The sequence below is a fragment of the Lissotriton vulgaris genome, chromosome 3_1, assembly GCF_964263255.1.
Source record: "Lissotriton vulgaris chromosome 3_1, aLisVul1.2, whole genome shotgun sequence".
In the NCBI taxonomy this organism is placed as follows: Eukaryota; Metazoa; Chordata; class Amphibia; order Caudata; family Salamandridae; genus Lissotriton; species Lissotriton vulgaris.
In genome coordinates this window covers 149742986-149764768 of record NC_141689.1, presented here as the reverse complement: position 1 = coordinate 149764768, position 21783 = coordinate 149742986, and the positions used below count along the sequence as shown (strand labels likewise).

General features: G+C 39.1%; 1 protein-coding gene across 1 annotated transcript in view; it reads left to right on the top strand.

Annotated features, from left to right (window-relative positions):
- The window catches only part of LOC147726126 (uncharacterized), a 689775-nt gene that overhangs the window by 565004 nt on the left and 102988 nt on the right, over positions 1 to 21783 (top strand). Inside the window, exon 9 of the mRNA XM_086960228.1 lies at positions 8353 to 8539. Coding sequence (XP_086816354.1) covers positions 8353 to 8539 — 187 coding nt within the window. The remainder of the gene's footprint in view (positions 1 to 8352; positions 8540 to 21783) is intronic.

Sequence of the window (21783 nt, the reverse complement as noted above, 5' to 3'; positions counted from 1 at the left end):
TATGAGACATGGCATGAGAGGCGGAACAAACACACGCCCCCAGCGTTTGTTACACCCCCAGCACACGCGCACAACACAACGCAGACATGCCCACAAGGGACTACTTTGCTGGCACGGTTCTTTTACCTTTTAAATGTATATGGTGGGAGTCTGCATAGCCTGTCCTTCTGCTGCAAGTGCCCTTTCCAACACTGTATTGGGTGTACTGATTGGTGCTGTGGTTCCTGAGATTACCCGCCCAAAGGTTTGGGCTCTCTCTTTATTATATTAGTATAGATTAGCAGTGAGAAGAGTGCACAGAAACACTAGGCCAGCACAAACAGAGTCAAAACCGGAAGGTAAGAAAGCAAAAAACTCAGGGGAAACACCCCAAAATATGCAAAGTCTAACACCTGTTCAATCAGTTAATCTATAGAGTCTAGGTTATTTGCCTTCTGCATAACTTGGATTGCTTTGGCGCACTTGCCTCATTCAAAGATATTCTGTTTGATAACAATTGTCATTTCAAAGAAAAAATATGAACCGAGGTTCATGTCTATCAAACTGTCTGCTATATCATTTGAGTGGCAACAAATCACTTGTTATATGTGAAGCAGACAAAGGAGGCAACATTGTCCTGATGAATAGGATAGAATATGGAAAAAAAGTGTACAGACAACTTGATAACTCTGTATGCTACAGAAAATTGGACTCAAACCCCTACCAATGGCAACTCGTTTAATCAACAATAAGCTTTCCCATTGGATGGAGGTGGACCTTTTATCGGAAGAAGACCATAGATTTCTGCTAGTTGCCAATCCTAGTTACCTGTATCGGTTCCTCTTATGCAAAGTTCATAAGAAGGTGGCATTCTCACCAGGGCGACCCATCATATCAGGCATTGGATCGGTTACAGAATATCTGTCACAACTTGTAGACTCATTTTTGAAACATCTGGTGATAAATCTCCAGTCTTTCATTAGGGATACAACTAATTTACTAAACAAACTTGATGACTTGGATTGGCAGAAGTACATCTGGTTAATCACCTTGTATGTATAAACCCTGTACACTTGCATAAGAAGAGATTTTGGATGTAGAGCGGTAGACTTTTTTCTTTTAACACAGCGGACACAATAAAATGCTTTTGGAGATGATTCAACAAATTCTTTCTAACAATTGTTTTCTGTACGATGGCACCTGGTTTCAACAACTCCAGGGTGCAGCGATGGGGTCTAAATTTTCCCCATCGAATGCAAATCTCTCCATGGGGTGGGTGGAACATGTACATGCATGGGGCCCATCAGCTGCATTATGGTTAAAGGACATCAATTTTGGGGGGTGATTTATAGATGATAGTATTATCATCTGGATGGGTACAGAGTAACCCTGGGTGGAATTCGAGGAGTTCCGAAAAAAACTCTGCCTCACTAAGCGGACGTCTGAAAGCGGCGGAGTTCCATAGAAAAATCCAGTTTGCGGTGACTGCACACTGCGGATGCTTATCCGCACTGTGCAATCATCGTGAATGGCACCCTGCACAGCACAAGCTTTCCCTTCATTCCTTTTTCTGCCGCTCAACTAGATTTTTACTCAAGCGGCAGCTTTCTCAAAGTGAACAAGCAGTTTCTCATCGCAAGGCCAGACCGTGTTGAGAAATCTCGCTGGGAAGTTTATTTTCCACGCTTGCGCTCGCCAACTAGATGTTGACGATCGCGAACGTGGTAAAATATCGCTGGGAGATTGAGTTTCCTCGCTTGCGGTGGCCAACTTGACATTGACGAACGCAAGCTCCACGTAAGTGGGAGTGCAGGAAACTCTGCAAACTCCGCAAGCGGAGCAAAGTTCATTGCCCAGGGTTAGTACAGAGATGGAGTATAAAATCTTACTTTACCTATTTGAACATCAACCCATACAATGTGAGATTCACAGATGTGGAACTTAATGTACGCAACAACAACCAGCAGAGCATTCTTCTTCGTAAAGAGACAGCTGTCAATAACCTGCTACATTTTCAAAGAGCACACCCTCCGTGTACAAAATGGGCCATCCCTTATGGGGATAAGATCTGTATACATAGAAACTGTAGGGATGACAATCAATGTAGGGAGCACACTGATCAAGTGTTTCAATGGTTAATGAAAAGAGGTTATGAGAAACCTGTTCTGAAACAAGCAGCAGCAAGAGCTAGAAAGTATAAGCGAGGTGATATACTAAAAAACAGGAGCAGAATACAAAGGAACTCTCATTTATTACGGTAAATTCCACCCTGAATGAGGTGGTTTTAAGATCTTGAACAAACATTGTAGTTTACTAAAGGGGATACCTGGGATAGGTCACTTTCTTCAACAGAAACCAAGTGTAACATACAGGATTGTAGAGCCATTAGGGAAATGATCTGCCCCAGCTACACATGCCCTGGAAATAAGATGCAAAGTACTTGGTTATAATGCCCTATGAGCTTTTTTCCATGTGGAGGATGTAACATCTGCTAATTGACGTTAAAGATAAAAAGCTTTGAATACAACACAAAGAAAACATATACAATCAGACATTATATGAATTGTCAATCGTGCTACGTTGTACATGTGACATCTGTGTGTGTTGTAAGATTTATGTGGGCAGTACGATACAACCATTAAAGACACATATACTGGAAATGGAATATCAGAGTGTGTGCTTCAATGGTGACACATTATACTCCTTAGTGTCGCACAAATGTATGGTAGGATAAAACCTGTCAAACTTTAAATTTCACGCAATAGACTTAGCATTACCCAACCAAAGGGAGGGGGGTGCAACAGAGAAGTGTCTCTTTTTCCAATTGGAGACAAAATAGATTTGTAAACTAAGGTCCATGAATGAGGGGCTTCATTTGGATAATGAGCTCCATTATTTCCTGTAAAGAATCTGAGACCAATACAAGTCCTAGTATGGACTCTAAGCCTTGATGTTCCTACATGTGGCATACGTGATCTGCTTAACCTTTCTGGAAAGCTCATATAACCTATACCACTAACTCACGCTAATTATGTGTGAATCAAGGAATACCATGCTTATATAGGTTTGATTTATTAAAATGGGCATCTTAGCATTCTCAATGTGGTTCTGAGGTGCCTCAGGTACTGTTATACCCTTTTGGTGATACATGAAGTAAACATCAGCTAAGTTCTGGTGATATACGATTTAAGAGATATTGATGAGTTTTTAATATTGTGTATAAGATGTGTACGGAAAAGATGGTAGACAAATTGGTCACAACACATTATTTTTGCTGGGTTTACTGGTTTTGGATTTGCTGCACTAGTTTATGGATATCTAATGTGTCATAGTGGGGTTGCATAATCCCTGATAATTAGCTATGTAATGTAAAACTGTATACTCGGGCTTGAGGCATTGGGTTCTCATGTTTTGCTACGATATTGTGGAGCAATATATCATGTTACCAATCTAGGCATGTGGATTGAGTAAAAACAAGATTTAACTTCTGACTGCATACTCGACTCACATATTTAATGCGATAATTGGAGGTATGGATTGCTTTCGAGGTGTCTGGACTGTGCTTTTCAACGTGCATGATTCACACTTAGTTGCCGCGTTTTTAAATCAAGATGCCGGATCGTAATGGAATACTCAAATGCTTGTTCTATGGCTAACGGACGTTTGTTTGAACTATTAATCGGTTTCACGTCTTGTGACACGTTTTGAATGTTCAGACAGGTTCTTTGTAAATTTCAATTGCATGCTTGGTTACTTTTTGAGGTTTAAATGTTTGCCACGTGGGGAATAATAAATCTCAGAACTTTTCTGAGGTGTATGTTTTGGACACTTAATATTAGGTTATGGTACACATAGGATTTTGTTTGCACTTTTACCGATATGTTTGTGAATGCTAGAATCTTGTTATCTGGTATATATGAAGCTTATAAGGACATACGTATGTATAATATTTATAGATTCCGACGACGGAGTCTGAATTTAAAGTGAGGTACCACCGCAGACACAGAATCAAATGGGAGAAATCATGGATTTCTAGGAACCACATACTTTGGTTGTTTCTGGGTAAGTGGGATAACACATTGTTATCTGCCCGTTGTGTGTGTTTCTGTTCACACCTCTCTCTCCTTCCAGCATACATTTGGGTTATATGTGAACAAGTGAAATGTCACTCTTGAATCCATTCTGCATCCAATAAGGTTGGACAGTCACTGGAGCCCACTGTATAGCTGATGAATAAAATGTGTGTATAACATAAGGAGCAAAGAGAAATTTGAAACTGTTTTCATTTGCCTGACGTACATGTTTTTATTTGTGTCTAATGAAAATGTTGAGAACCCAAAGGGAGACCTGATGGGGACTTTGGACTGTATATTTGAAAATAGGAAATGTACAGCACAAGTTATTAGTATTGAATTTAAAATACCTTTATGTGTTATGATTGTTCCACCAATACACTTTTTTAAAATGTTATTTAAAAAATAATCGGATATTTAGATTTTAGATTGTGTACTATATTGTTTGTATTTTTATGTGTGTTTGTCTGTAATCTATAGATGTGTATGTAACCATAATGACACTCATATTTGTCATATTACAGCCCTGAGCAAGCCTAAATGTTGGGCAAAACGCGTTGGCTGTGCTGAACTGTCGGTCACAATTAAGAAGATGTTGAATAAAAGAATCAATATAAGCAAAGAAAAGACCTCTCATATCATCCTTTTGCTATGAATACAGCAATGTGCTGAGTCATGTTTTGTTGAAAGTTGCCTCTCTATATGTTTACATGGATAGCCATTTGTCCTCAGATGCCCTTCATTCTCTTGGAAGCCAGTAATGGGTGAATGGCATTGAGCGCTTTTTCTGTGTCAAGGAATACTATCAAATGAGGCACATTTCTCTACCGTATGGCTACCAACCAGTTGCACAGGTGACAAAGATTCAATCGGGTCAACCTTTTGGGCATGAAGCCCAACTGGTCACATTGAATAAGAGTGGCAACGACCTGTACCAATCCATTTGGCAAGACTGTGGCCAGAATTTTGATTTCAGTGGAGTGCCCCCTAGCCTTTGCCTCTAAGACTGCATTAAGTAGTAGAGGAACTAGTTTACCCATGTCCTGTTTGAAAAACTGAGCCGATATGCCATTAGGGCCCTGAGTTTTCCCGGTCTTTAGGTTGCTTATGGCTGCCTGTATCTCTACAAGTATGACGTCTTCCTCTAGCATCAGAACCGTGTCTGCAGTTAATGTTTGGATAAGGATTTCTGCGAGATAGTTTTCTATTTCGTGAGCATACGCAAACGTGCACGCCGTGTAAAATGCTGTAAAGTAACAGGCAAATTAATTCACTATTTCTCTGCGTGCAGTGTATTGTTGTCCATCATCGGATTCTATGGTGGTTACCCATCATGATTCTGCGTCCGTCCTGACAAACCATGCCAGCAATCTCCCCGCCTTATCCCCGGCGTCATAAAGTAGTCGGTGTGTGGCATGAATCAGGCCTTAACCTCTTGTTGTGCCAGTGCCTGATATTCTTTAAAGAGGATTGTGACTGCACGCACCCAAGGAGGTATCAGCATGTATCCCACTCTGACTTTCAACTGCAGGAGGCCGGCCTCCATATCTTCTATCTCCCTACTTTCTCGTCTTTTCTTGTATGCTATTATGGTTTGCGCTCTCTTGGAGGACCGTTTTGTAAGCCTCCCAGAGTATGACAGCAGACAAGACTGAGCCTGTGTTTCCTTTGAAGTATAGCTCTGTGTTTATCCTGATTTCAAGTGCCACCCTTTCGTCTCGAAGTTCCCATGCCTTAAGTTTCCATCTAGTATGTAATTATCTGTACCAAGTGACTCTTGCCCCAAAACGACAAATTAACATTACTCTGGTCTAAATTCTCTTACTGGCCATTCTTCTTCCCAAACATAAAATAAGATCCAATGAAGGGACGATTGATGGGTTAGATGGGTGAACATAGTAGTCCAGACAAACTAGTTCTTCAATGCATTTATTTTCACCACTCAGCAGTTCTATCTGCTATTAGCAACGCTCTCCTTATCGTGTGAAAACCTTTGTCGCCTCATTATTGTATTTTGAAAATCCCAGGTTGAAAATATTGTATAAATAAAACAAAGCACAGAAAAGCACAGAGCAAGTTGCATATAATATGCCAAGAAAGATGAATCGTCACAGTCTTCGATGTAGAAACGCACTCTTTATTTTTTATAAAAAAGGATGAGGGATATACACAGCCAACGCATTTCACCCAAAAGGGCTTCCTCAGGGCTAAATCCACAAATCACACGATAGATCACTGACTGGTTTCTGTTCTTCTATTCTCCATTCAACACTTTTCCCCAAGGATATGTATCCAAATGTCAGGCAAATTAATCATCTAATCGGTAAGAAAAACACGTGTTCAATGAGCTCGGATAAGCACATTCGTAAAAGCCGAGCTCCAGCTGTCGTTGCGGGGTAAAGCAAAATGCCAAACTGACTGGTGATCAGTTCAATTCCGAATTTCGAACTGAGGAATCCCTTTTGGGTGAAACGCGCTGGCTGTGGCTGTGTATATCCCTCATCCTTTTTGAAAAATAATAAAGAAGAAGTTTCTACATCGAAGACTGTGAAGATTCATCTTTCTTGGCATATTATATGCAAGTTGCTCTGTGCCTCTCTGTGCTTTGTTTTATTTATGCTTATGTATTAGGTCTTGTGGCAGCGGACCTCAGAGGTGGGCAAGCACTCTGTTAAATATGTGTTTCAGTTACATCTAGTGATTATAGGGTTAGTGTGGCTTTAATTATCTTTTGCTGCCATTCTTTCCTGAAATTCTTGCATATATATATATATATATATATATATATATATATATATATATATATATATATAATCAATACCAAATACCCTGAAGCATTCGGAGGAGCATCCAAGGTGTTCTGCCCTCCGGCCTGAAAATGCAGCTGGCTTTAATATCTGCGTTTCGTTTCCTTCTGCCTGCGCGTTTCAGGGCCCAAGGCCCCTTCTTCCTGCGCAAAAAACAGGACGCTTGAAACCCACATAGTTAATTTCCGGTATTTTATTCACCACGCCACCCACATGGGCGTATCACGTTGCGCTGTTCCTATGTTGCATTCTGAGGCATGGGGTCCGGTATGCAGGTAAATTATTTCCTTTAGTAAGTTCATGCGTCCGTTTTCAAATTAAGCATGGTATAGAACTGTAAAAAGCTATTGATGAAGTTACAATGTGTTATGTGGAGTTCTAAATGATACATTGGGCCCCAATCACAAAGATTGCTGAAAGAGTGGTTGGGAGTTACTCTTGTAGTACTCTTGGCTTAAACTTGGAATTCAGATGTACTACATTAGTAAGTCATTCAGATGCTCCGTCCATCACCACCCCCTTTTGTACTGCTTTTGGCCGCCATAAGGGTGGCATTGTATGCTCAGACGTGAGTCCCTTGCTCACTTTGCCACTGGGTTCAAGCAAGCCGGGCTGAAGATGGCTGGAATGCCAGAAACCGGTCCTCGGAAGCTTGTTTCCGGTCCAGGGAAGACATGGCTTGGCAGTTCGGGCTGGACTATTCCTAAGAGGCACAGGGTCAGACTGTCTGAACTGGGGTGGCAGAGTGGGCTAAAGAACGGTGATGGATTAAACCCAGATCTTTTGACTGGGTGTGAGTGTTTGATTGATTCAGATGCTCCGTCCATCACCACTCCCTTTTGTACCACATTAGTAAGTTACAGCAAACATTTTGTGGATCAAGCTCATTAAAATGAAATACCAAAGGGCTCAATTCACTAAGGCATTTATGAGTACAACTTTACACCTTTGTGAATTCGCCCCAAGATGCCTAATTCCCATTCAGTAAAAATACAAAGCAGGCACAGCCCTTTCTGTATGTACTAATTGTATGTGACTACTCTGTAAAAATGTAGGGGATTAATTCACAAAGACGTTGCTGTGACTTACTATGGTAGTACTATTGACTTATCTTGGATACAGGAAGAGGCAAGTAGTGGTATACAAGTAAGTCAGACTTACAAATTGAAAAGCCTTTGAGAAAAAGGTCCTGAATGTTTTGAGGCAAATCACAATTCACAGGCATTTAGAAGAACATGAAATATCACTGTAGGAGAACTACTTCAGTACTCTTGAATGTCTTTATGAAGTGACCCTACTGATTTTATGATGTGATTCAAGCATGTTTTTTGTGATTTTAGTTAGTAGAGCTAGCCATTATGTAACGTGATGGTGGTTGGAAGAATAATAAGAACATCTCACAGTTTATGAGACTTTAGGTGTAACTTGCAGTAGATGTTCATGATCATAATTTTCCATGGACCATATTCAGCCAACACCCATTTCTATTCCAGTTGAACATCACATCCTGGAGAGACTACAACAAAACTTTCCAGGAAAGAGAATATGTCACAGTAAATTCCTCAGTAACCGAATACACAGTGAGGAGACCAGGAACAAACTACACAGTAAACATTCAGGGCTTCACATCAGCTGGACCAGGAAAGCCTTTAACCTATAGTTTTACAACCGTAATCTCAGGTAACAACTGTTTAATTTTCATGATTGCAAGTGATATTGGCTACTGTAAGATGGAATATTTAGGACTGTAAATATTTTATGCATATAACATTGAAATTTGAACATCATTTGAATCGCTCTAATATGGTTACTTCTAGATTTGCAAGTTTCCTGGCAGAGGTATATTGTGATTAATTACAAAAAGTATCAAGATTTATAATACATAATAATCAGTTGATCAATAATTATCAGCTACCACGTACTACTTACAGCCTCATTTCGACTTCTCTGGATTAAGGTCTAAGGATACCCGTGGATGAAATCTCAGATTCTGATCAATATCGTTTCACCTAAATCCAGTGATAATGAGTTGTTTCTACTGTATCTGAAAATACCAGGTCCAAATCCATATGTTTCACTTATTCCAAAGAGAACACTGTTCCCACATCTGCTTCTATATACCCCATGCAACATTTATTGAGGCTTAAGGTGTGGGTAGTAAAGACAGGCAAGCAGGGGAGAAGAGAGCTGGAGGAGGATTTGCAGCTCTCCCTCCACATTGCGCAAGAGCAGTGTGGGTGGGAGCTGGTTGTAGAAGCTTCTCACACTATCCCACACGGGTCCAGTTTTTCTGTCCTAAGAGTTAGCACATCTGCAGTTAGAGTACCTATTCATTCTGGGCCCAGAGCCATCAGACAATTTGGAATGACCTCTAGTAGTCCCCTTACCTCACTGGGAAGTTGTCACTCAAGACCAATCATAATGAGGGCCTTAGTCTTCATGAATGTATTTCCTCATACTGTCTCATGCCTTACATTAATTTGACAATTACCTGCTTGTATCCTGATATACCTTGCTACCACCACTTCTGCTGTAACATTGGTGCATCCATTTACTTCTTGAGTGGAATAATCTCCATATGGTGTTCCTGAGTATTCACCATACAAATACCCAGCTCCAATATGCTACTCTGTACTATTGGACAATTGCCAGCAAAGGATTGAAATTACCCGCTCTCATATGTCCTCTCTTAGGGCCTGATTCAGAAAGGTACATTTACACTTGTGTGTAAGTGCACACTTGCTGGACTGAGACCCTTGGACAAGGACCTCTAGTTAATGCCCAGATCCTATTGTCCACCTATACTACTTTGTTGTGGTCTCTGTCCTAGCCTTGTTGTATATATGTATATATATTTATTGTATAAATGCTGGATGCAAGTTGGTTTGATTGAGTGAGTAGCTTTATGAATGTGAGTTTTTGCTTGTATGCATCTGAAATTTGTTTTCCATTTGCTGATATCTCTGTAAGTGGGGACAAAATATCTTGATTTGTTTATGTCAAAAAAATGATCAAAAAATTATTTTGTTCCTTTTTGATTTCTTCTTTTCAGCACAATATATGACTTGGATCCGTAGTCTCTCTTGAACTGTTGATAATTTGTATTTGTGTACATGAGCATATTGATTGTATCTTTAATAAATGTTGCCTTTTTTGTGTATCTTGTTTTCTCTCTGTATATTCTGTATCACTCTCTTTCGTGCGTCATAGATAGTTTTTGTTTCTTACCATTTCTGAGACTTTTCTACGCTCTACTACCATCAGTAGGCAGGTGACACCCTTTCCTTGCTATTGTGAGGTTAAGTCTTCCTTACACTTGCTGTGGTAACTTTACTATTTTTGGCGCTCACAACCAACAAGCGTAATTTTTGTGAATACCAATACAGTATTAAACTTATTGCAAAGTATAAGTTTGCCTTTGTGAATCAAGCTCTAAGAGCATGAATAATAGGGCCTGATCCACAAAGGCCAATTTATACTTTTGCATAAGTTCACATGGGCTGTAGTAACTTTATTATTGTTTTGTTATTCACAAACTAAGAGTGTTATTTTGCTACTAGTAATTTCACAAGTTGTAAAATTACCCTCTTAGTTTGTGAATACCAAAAAGTAGTAAAAATTACTACCGCAGGAGTAAACTTACACAAAAGTGTACGTCTACCTTCATGAACCAGGTCTGGAGCTCTTTATTAGATGATTGAATTTAAGTTGTTCTAAAGTTCTAAGACTCCATAAAATTTTTCCACATAAGCTATCCACACCTAATTTCCGTCCTTTTTTCCCCGTCATCCTTGGGAGTCTAAAGGTACCCAGGGTTTGAAGATTCCCTGGGGGGACAGAGAAAATAGGCAAAACCTAGCTAAAATGTAAGGTTTGGGGGGAAGAGGGGATTGAAAAAGTACTCTGTTTACTATGCTGAACTCACAATTTTCCCGGCTTTTAGTAACATGCAGAGCTCAATCAGAAAACCTTTTTTTGTACCAAATTTTCAGCATTTTTCAAAGAGGCAGCCCATTTTTACTAATTTCTGTGTTTCCATTCTACTTATAGATTGTGTCGGGAACCCCTGTAAAAACCCACGGGTGATCCTGGAGAGCTACAGATTTCTGAAAAGTAGACAAATTTCGAACTCAGCAAGAGGCAATTTGTGTAGATGCCTGAATATGTCTCAAGGTTTTCCTAAGGAAACTGACGGTTGAAATAAAAAAATATTGAAAATGAGTCGGAAAAAATGTCCACTTAAGACAACATTTTCATTTGTAACCTTCTTGTCACGATGGACGATTTACAAAGGCAATATACCATTACATCTGCTAGACCCTTCTGGTTGTGGAGATGTATAGGATTTTGGGGTTTTCCAAGACCTATAGGTACCAAGAACAAATATCTGAGCTACACCTTGCAATGGTTTTTAATTGCGCACTTGTTATAGTTCATATGGTAGATTAGAAAGAGTCAAGAAAACCTAGGTGTATCCAAAATGGGCACAAGATATGAAGTTTAGAAGCAGTGGTAATCTGCACATTCCCGACTTTGTGGGTACCCAGACTAGCATGTGAATTAGAGGGCATTTCTCAAAATTACTTCTTTCTACACACTGGATTATATTTAGAATGCACAAATGCAGAGAAATTCTATTGATAATTACACGTGTTCTACTATTCTGTGTTCCCCTAAGTCTCCCCATAAAAATTGAACCACACTTGTGTGGGTAGGCCTAGTATGTAGTGATAAGAAAGGGCACAAAACGTAATATGGACACATTACAATTTTCCACTGACAACTGACTTTTTTTTGCAAAGTGGTTAGCTGTGAATTTTGAGCCCTAGCTCAGCAAGCACCTGGGGAAATGTAGCAAGCATGCACATTTTTTAAAACTAGCCCCACCCCGGGAATCCAGGGTGGAGTGACTTGCATGGTTGATTGGTTCTTTGATCGTTCCAGCTCCATCGTTGGATCCACGTTGCGACGTATTCTAAAGGAGTATTACAAAGAGGATGCCTACAAGGGTTTTTTTAGAAGTATACATTTTTGCAGTAAGACACAGTCTCTATTGTTGAGACTTAAAAGCTGAATGAATCAGATACTGCTCTTGTTGTATTGTAAGCTGTTTCAAAACTCCATAAAGACTACCACACTAGCCCCATAGGAATTGAACAGTTGAAAAAATTTAAACAATCAATGTAGTATTATTCACCAAATGAATCAGTAGAAAACATTGTAAAGCAACACGGACAAATATGATTTCATGGAAAAGTTATTATTTCTATTTTGCATTCAAATGTAAGGGTACATAATCAAAAGTAATTGCATGTAAATCTTAGGTACGTGGAAAAAACAAAACAATCCATTGGTACATAAGAAACAATCCAGTCTTTGAACAGATATATATAAAATTGACTTCTTTTTAAAAATAAAATAGAAAGTCAATAAAAGAATGAAGACTTGGACTGGTGTGTCGACGTTTCGGTCTCACTGGTAGTATCCAAAGACCATCATCAGGACAAAAAGTATTATGCAATGTGGATGTCCCCTATGAGAAAAGTGATAAAATTAACATATATTCTTAAAACTTGTTGCTGACAGCTAATCATTTAAATACAAATATTCTGGATTTACCATTCCAAAAAATGACAGTAGCTTAACAAACTGGTCAGTGTGGTGACTAGGATGCTGGCTTACAAAGTTAAATTAGTGGCTTTCTCAAAGATATGAGATGAAGTAGAGACACACTTACTTCTAGTAAACATACGAAAAAGCTATGAATGAAGATGGCTGCAGCTCAGCCTAATGGAAGATATTCTATGTCAGAGGGTCATAGCCTATGGGAGACAAATAACGAATTAATTTAATTGCTAGGTTTTTGAATTAGATTATGAAGACAGAGATTGTTTGTGGGGTTCAGTTGTTACCTTAAAGGAGCGCCAAATCTCGCCTGTGGTTAAATCCGAACAGGTAATATCCTTGTGCTTAGTCTCAAGGTTCAATTGCTGAAATAAATGGGGTATAATTTATGGCCTGCCGTATAGTTTTTAGTATCAAGAGACTGTATTATAATCAATAATTTTATTTAATACAAAGATGGAACGGTAGAACCGAGTATTTTCACATTAAGGTGAGTCCTTTGGGTGATTGTGAATATCAGGCTGGACAACAATCCTAAATGGCATGAGCCTACATGTTGTTCATAGTTAAGGACATGAAAGCTTTAATAGTTTTTAAGAGGATTGGTCATTATCCAAGTTAGGTTTTCTTTAGCAATAAAGTGTGCTGTTTTTAAAAAACATTAATAAACGAGCATCAGAAGCACAAACAAAAGGCGAGAATAGTGTCAATATGCCCTACGTAAAGTTAAAGCAGTTCATAGCGTGCAGAGCAACATCTAGCAAAGTGCCACAGTCAACTGTTCAGTAAGACTTGGCGGTAACCTAAAGGGAGATTTCACAGCGTGCAGAGCAAAATCTGCAAACTGCCACAGTCAGCCGTGTAATCAAACTTGACGGTGACCCGACATAAAGATTTTTAACCAAAAAAGAAGGAACAAAGGCGGTGCAGCTAAACTAAAGGTCAGAAAGACGGCGCTCTACTTACTTCAAAAGAATTGCCGGCGTAGCATCCGCATAAACTCGTCAGCGTCAGAGCGAAACTGATGCGAGAGAGAAGCCAATGAGACAGGGGTTTATACAGAGTTAGAGTAACGCGTCATAGTCACGTGACCGCGCTATGGGTTAGGATGATACTAAGTTGCTACAAACGGTAGCCATATTGAAACGGTCGCTGTATTATGCTAAATGTGGGAACATATGTTTGGACCACGTTTTAAAAGGGACACTTTTTAGCGAAACACCTTTTAAAGAAACATTATTAGGATGATTAAGTGATCAAGAAAAGAAATAAAATCCTATTCACGTGTCAAACTGTTTGACATATATCGTTATTGTTTCCTATTAACTATACAGTTAACGAAATGTGGAAGTCAACAGGATCTATCTCGCCAAATATGACAATAAACAGGGTCTATCCTACCAGACTCCTGTTATATATGGTATTGCACAACGTAAGTCATAGTCACGTGACCGCGCTATGGGTTAGGGTGATGCTAAGTTGCTGCAAACGGTCGCCATATTGGAACGGTTGCTGTATTATGTTGAATGTGGGAACCCATGTTTAGCCGCGTTTTGAAAGGGACACTTATTGAAGAAACACCTTTTAAAGAAACATTATTGGAATGATTATGTGATCGAAAAAAGGAAATAAAATTAAGAAAAGGAAATAAAATCCTATTCACATGTCAAACTGTTTGACATATATCGTTACTGTTTCCTATTTACTCTACAGTTAACGAAATGTGGAAGTCAACAGGATCTATCTTAACAAATATGACAGTAAACAGGGTCTATCCTAACAGTCTCCTGTTGTATGTGGTATTGCACAACATAAGTCATAAATTCCATGTTCCTGTCGCAGTTGTGAAGCCCGCACATTCTACAAATAAAACATTCTACAAATAAAACTGTACAGTTATGACAAACAGAAAAAATTTCATTCATATACTTGTATGTCACAACATAGTGGTAAGATGTATAGACAGAACAGCAAGGCATCTGTCGCAATAAAAATGCGCTCACATTCTCTGAGTTATATTACATAGTGTAGTAGAGAGTAACAGAGTAACAGTGGTGGCTACATTGTAGAATCAGGTTATACAGGCTAATGTGTGCCACTCAGTGGAGGAGTTGAGGCCATTTTTAACACTGCCAGCAAACTCAATCCATTGATTCTCCTTTAGGGTCAAAAGCCTGTCAACATTTGTTTGTCTAATGGTTGGTTTGATTACTTCTATAACCCACCATTTGATCTCCTTTTCACTATGTTTTAGTTCAAGAAAGTGCTCAACAAGTGGTGCATTTTCTGTTTTACACCTAATTCTGGACTGGTGTTGTTAGACTCTTTGCTTGATCATCTGTGTGGTTTTGCCTATGTATGACATGCCACATGGGCATTGAATGCAGTAAACCACATTTTGCGTACGGCAGTTAGAGAAGGTCTTAATTTGTATAGTTTTGCCGTTCAGATTAAATGATTTAATGTTGTCTGTGGTTTCACTGGCTGCACATTTGTTGCACTTGTAGTGCCCTGTTATAGGGGCCAGTTGTCTCATGTTATCCACCAGATTTTGATTTTCATTAACATATGCATGTACTAGTCTATCACGTAAATTCCGTCCCCGTTTGAATGAAAAGAGAGGTTTGTCTCTGAGTTCTGGTAATTCAGAGAGCAGTGGCCAGTGTTTCAGAACAACCTTCTTCAATTGATTGCTGAGAGTACCGAAGGTGGTGACACAGACTAAGGGGTTACCGGCATCACGTGTCCGCTCAGAAAGTAGTAAGTCACGGTTATTATACCACGCTCTCTTAAGGGATTGTTTAAGAAGTTTATTCGGGTAACCTCTTTCAGATAATTTGTTCTTCAAGATTTTTGCCTCTTTGAAGTAGTCTGTTTTCTTGGTACAGTTTCTCCTCAAACGGAGAAACTGACCAAAAGGTAAGCCATCCCTTAAAGCTTTTGGGTGGTGACTACTATACTTAAGAAGGGTGTTTCTGGACGTAGGTTTAGTGTAGAGGGTAGTGTACAGTGTATTTCCTTCATTCACTTTGATGGTAATGTCCAGAAAGTTCATCTGGAGGTTGCTGCTCTCTAGAGTGAAAGACAGATTAGAATTTCTTTCATTAAGCCATACATGGAAACACGACAACAGGTCTTGACTCCCTTTCTAAATCATGAAGACATCGTCTATGTACCTGAGCCAACAGGATATGTTGGCCAGGTAAGGATTCAGTGCATGGTAAATGTGCTTTTTCTCAAATTCTGCAACATAGATATTAGCGATGTCTGGGGCAAAAATTGCCCCCATGGCCACCCCTTTGAGTTGTTGATAGTAAGTTCTTTCAAAGAGGAAGACATTTTCACACAGAGGGATTCTGAAGCATTCCAGAATGAAGTCAGTTGGTACTTCATGTGGTCTATTGCGGCTATCCAAAAGGTCTTTCAAAATGGCCAGCACCTCTAGTTGGGGGATATTCGTATAGAGGCTTTCAATATCCATTGTTACCAACAGTTCTTCATTTGGATTGAAGCAGTGGTTTTCAAGTTTATTAATGACTGATGTTGTGTCTTTAATATAAGTATCAGATCCTATGGCAAAGGGTCGTATAAAGTAATCAGCATACTCGGCTAATGGTTTAAGTATCGAGTTACACCCTGATACTATGGGCCTTCCAGGTGGTTCAAAGATGTTCTTATGCACCTTAGGCAGCATGTACAAAGCCGGTACTGTGGGTGCTTTATTAGTCAGGAACGCTGTTTCCTTATCACAGAGCCAACCTCCATCTAAACCTCTTTGGCTTAGACTCAGAATTTCTTTTTGTAGTCTCGGTGTTGGATTAACAGATAGGCATTTGTAATTATCCTTAACTGTCAATTGTTTAAGGACCTCTGTTCTGTATGCTGTTTTGTCCCATAGGACAATTCCTCCACCTTTATCAGCTGGCTTTATCACAGTATCTGATTGTGATTCTAGGGTTTTTAAAGCTGATAATTCATCCTTGCTAAGATTGTTTCTAGAGAAGGGCATCTTTTTAAAGAGGTTCTCTGTTTCTATCAGTACTGCTTGTTCAAAGGTCATGATTTCTTTTGCTACCAAGTTATTGGGCGGGAAGAAAGTCGATGGTGGGTGCAGACCTGTGAAATTTCTTTCCCTTTTGAATGTTTTTTCTGAAAAGTAATTTTTGAGTCTGATGGTTCTAAAGAATTTATAGAGCTCTAACTTGGTCTGGAATTGGTTGTTGCGGTGGGTAGGCACAAAGGAAAGACCTGCAGATAGAACTTCAATTTCAGGTTCTGTCAGTGTATGATTAGAAATATTGAATATGGGTATAGTACTGTTGCTATCTACCATTCGCAGTATTGGTTGCGTGTTTGGCGCTGACCCGGGGTGTACTGGTTCCGAAACCATCCCCTTCTCCCACCTCTGTTGTTCCGGGGTCGTCCTGTTCTTCTCCTGTCCTGTCCTAAAAAAGGTTGTCGAGAGGTAGAGGGCTGTTGGTCAAAGTTGGATCTAGATTGACCTCCCTGTTCTGAATCTGTCTCTGACCCTGTTTCAGAGAAGGTTACACGTTTGTGTTGAAATTGTTGTGCACCTCTATGATTGTTATGAGGTTCGTAAAAGTTTTTTTGAAGATAAGGGTATGTCTTATCTTTATTATAGCTCCGTATGTCTTTCTGAAGTTTATCAGTCTTTTTTTGTGCGTTGAAAATTTCGAATTCTTTGATGGTTTGAGCAACTTTGTCTAAAAGCACCTTGGCGTTTGTGATGTTACTGTCAGAGTTGATCTTATTTTCAATGGTTTCAATTTCCTTCAGTAGAAGGATGATTTGTTTAGATGCAGTCTCAATACTGAGGACCATCCAGGTCCTTGAGCATTTGTTAGCCGCAAAGCTAAAGTTGGTTTTGAACTCATTGTCATCTATAAAGATGATCGGGATGTTGCTGATCTGTAGACCAGTGGGAATGATGTTGTTGTTAAGACAATCGGTAAGAAATTTGGCATGCAACTCTGTTCTCACCAACTTTTTTTTCAATCTTTCAAGTTGAATGAGATCAGTCTCATAAGGTAACTGTGTAGCTGTATTTTTGTTACCTAATAAAGAGGGTCCTGCTGCTATTTTTTGGACATATTCCTCCGTGTATGAAAGAGTTTCTGTTTCAGACATCAAGAAAGAAGATATACAGGTGATTACCTGTTCAACCACTAAGTAGTGGCCCACAGCAGAACTTGTCTGCGCTGAGAGACTGATTGTAGGGGATGGGTAACCCAATAAACCCTTGTGGGCTTGGGCAATTGTAGTATTACAAAGAGGATGCCTACAAGGGTTTTTTTAGAAGTATACATTTTTGCAGTAAGACACAGTCTCTATTGTTGAGACTTAAAAGCTAAATGAATCAGATACTGCTCTTGTTGTATTGTAAGCTGTTTCAAAACTCCATAAAGACTACCACACTAGCCCCATAGGAATTGAACAGTTGAAAAAATGTAAACAATCAATGTAGTATTATTCACCAAATGAATCAGTAGAAAACAATGTAAAGCAACACGGACAAATATGATTTCATGGAAAAGTTATTATTTATATTTTGCATTCAAATGTAAGGGTACATAATCAAAAGTAATTGCATGTAAATCTTAGGTACGTCACAATCCAGTCTTTGAACAGATATATATAAAATTGACTTCTTTTTAAAAATAAAATAGAAAGTCAAAAAAAGAATGAAGACTTGGACTGGTGTGTCGACGTTTCGGTCTCACTGGTAGTATCCAAAGACCATCATCAGGACAAAAAGTATTATACAATGTGGATGTCCCCTATGAGAAAAGTGATAAAATTAACATATATTCTTAAAACGTGTTGCTGACAGCTAATCATTTAAATACAAATATTCTGGATTTAACATTCCAAAAAATGACAGTAGCTTAACAAACTGGTCAGTGTGGTGACTAGGATGCTGGCTTACAAAGTTAAATTAGTGGCTTTCTCAAAGATATGAGATGAAGTAGAGACACACTTACTTCTAGTAAACATACGAAAAAGCTATGAATGAAGATGGCTGCAGCTCAGCCTAATGGAAGATATTCTATGTCAGAGGGTCATAGCCTATGGGAGACAAATAACAAATTAATTTAATTGCTAGGTTTTTGAATTAGATTATGAAGACAGAGATTATTTGTGGGGTTCAGTTGTTACCTTAAAGGAGCGCCAAATCTCGCCTGTGGTTAAATCCGAACAGGTAATATCCTTGTGCTTAGTCTCAAGGTTCAATTGCTGAAATAAATGGGGTATATGTTATGGCCTGACGTGTAGTTTTTAGTATCAAGAGACTGTATTATAATCAATAATTTTATTTAATACAAAGATGGGACGGTAGAACCGAGTATTTTCACGTTAAGGTGAGTCCTTTGGGTGATTGTGAATATCAGGCTGGACAACAATCCTAAATGGAATGAGCCTACATATTGTTCTTAGTTAAGGACATGAAAGCTTTAATAGTTTTTAAGAGGATTGGTCATTATCCAAGTTAGGTTTTCTTTAGCAATAAAGTGTGCTGTTTTTAAAAAACGTTAATAAACGAGCATCAGAAGCACAAACAAAAGGCGAGAATAGTGTCAATATGCCCTACGTAAAGTAAAAGCAGTTCATAGCGTGCAGAGCAACATCTAGCAAAGTGCCACAGTCAACTGTTCAGTAAGACTTGGCGGTAACCTAAAGGGAGATTTCACAGCCTGCAGAGCAAAATCTGCAAACTGCCACAGTCAGCCGTGTAATCAAACTTGACGGTGACCCGACATAAAGAGTTTTAACCAAAAAAGAAGGAACAAAGACGGTGCAGCTAAACTAAAGGTCAGAAAGACGGCGCTCTACTTACTTCAAAAGAATTGCCGGCGTAGCATCCGCATGAACTCGTCAGCGTCAGAGCGAAACTGATGCGAGAGAGAAGCCAATCAGACAGGGGTTTATACAGAGTTAGAGTAACGCGTCATAGTCACGTGACCGCGCTATGGGTTAGGATGATACTAAGTTGCTACAAACGGTAGCCATATTGAAACGGCCGCTGTATTATGTTAAATGTGGGAACATATGTTTGGACCACGTTTTAAAAGGGACACTTTTTAGCGAAACACCTTTTAAAGAAACATTATTAGGATGATTAAGTGATCAAGAAAAGAAATAAAATCCTATTCACGTGTCAAACTGTTTGACATATATCGTTACTGTTTCCTATTAACTATACAGTTAACGAAATGTGGAAGTCAACAGGATCTATCTCGCCAAATATGACAATAAACAGGGTCTATCCTACCAGACTCCTGTTGTATATGGTATTGCACAACGTAAGTCATAGTCACGTGACCGCGCTATGGGTTAGGATGATACTAAGTTGCTGCAAACGGTCGCCATATTGGAACGGTTGTTGTATTATGTTGAATGTGGGAACACATGTTTAGCCGCGTTTTGAAAGGGACACTTATTAAAGAAACACCTTTTAAAGAAACATTATTGGAATGATTATGTGATCGAAAAAAGGAAATAAAATTAAGAAAAGGAAATAAAATCCTATTCACATGTCAAACTGTTTGACATATATCGTTACTGTTTACTATTTATTCTACAGTTAACCAAATGTGGAAGTCAACAGGATCTATCTTAACAAATATGACAGTAAACAGGGTCTCATTCAACTTGAAAGATTGAAAAAAAAGTTGGTGAGAACAGAGTTGCATGCCAAATTTCTTACCGATTGTCTTAACAACAACATCATTCCCACTGGTCTACAGATCAGGAACATCCCGATCATCTTTATAGATGACAACGAGTTCAAAACCAACTTTAGCTTTGCGGCTAACAAATGCTCAAGGACCTGGATGGTCCTCAGTATTGAGACTGCATCTAAACAAATCATCCTTCTACTGAAGGAAATTGAAACCATTGAAAATAAGATCAACTCTGACAGTAACATCACAAACGCCAAGGTGCTTTTAGACAAAGTTGCTCAAACCATCAAAGAATTCGAAATTTTCAACGCACAAAAAAAGACTGATAAACTTCAGAAAGACATACAGAGCTATAATAAAGATAAGACATACCCTTATCTTCAAAAAGACTTTTACGAACCTCATAACAATCATAGAGGTGCACAACAATTTCAACACAAACGTGTAACCTTCTCTGAAACAGGGTCAGAGACAGATTCAGAACAGGGAGGTCAATCTAGATCCAACTTTGACCAACAGCCCTCTACCTCTCGACAACCTTTTTTAGGACAGGACAGGAGAAGAACAGGACGACCCCGGAACAACAGAGGTGGGAGAAGGGGATGTTTTCGGAACCAGTACACCCCGGGTCAGCGCCAAACATGCAACCAATACTACGAATGGTAGATAGCAACAGTACTATACCCATATTCAATATTTCTAATCATACACTGACAGAACCTGAAATTGAAGTTCTATCTGCAGGTCTTTCCTTTGTGCCTACCCACCGCAACAACCAATTCCAGACCAAGTTAGAGCTCTATAAATTCTTTAGAACCATCAGACTCAAAAATTACTTTTCAGAAAAAACATTCAAAAGGGAAAGAAATTTCACAGGTCTGCACCCACCATCGACTTTCTTCCCGCCCAATAACTTGGTAGCAAAAGAAATCATGACCTTTGAACAAGCAGTACTGATAGAAACAGAGAACCTCTTTAAAAAGATGCCCTTCTCTAGAAACAATCTTAGCAAGGATGAATTATCAGCTTTAAAAACCCTAGAATCACAATCAGATACTGTGATAAAGCCAGCTGATAAAGGTGGAGGAATTGTCCTATGGGACAAAACAGCATACAGAACAGAGGTCCTTAAACAATTGACAGTTAAGGATAATTACAAACGCCTATCTGTTAATCCAACACCGAGACTACAAAAAGAAATTCTGAGTCTAAGCCAAAGAGGTTTAGATGGAGGTTGGCTCTGTGATAAGGAAACAGCGTTCCTGACTAATAAAGCACCCACAGTACCGGCTTTGTACATGCTGCCTAAGGTGCATAAGAACATCTTTGAACCACCTGGAAGGCCCATAGTTTCAGGGTGTAACTCGATACTTAAACCATTAGCCGAGTATGCTGATTACTTTATACGACCCTTTGCCATAGGATCTGATACTTATATTAAAGACACAACATCAGTCATTAATAAACTTGAAAACCACTGCTTCAATCCAAATGAAGAACTGTTGGTAACAATGGATATTGAAAGCCTCTATACGAATATCCCCCAACTAGAGGTGCTGGCCATTTTGAAAGACCTTTTGGATAGCCGCAATAGAC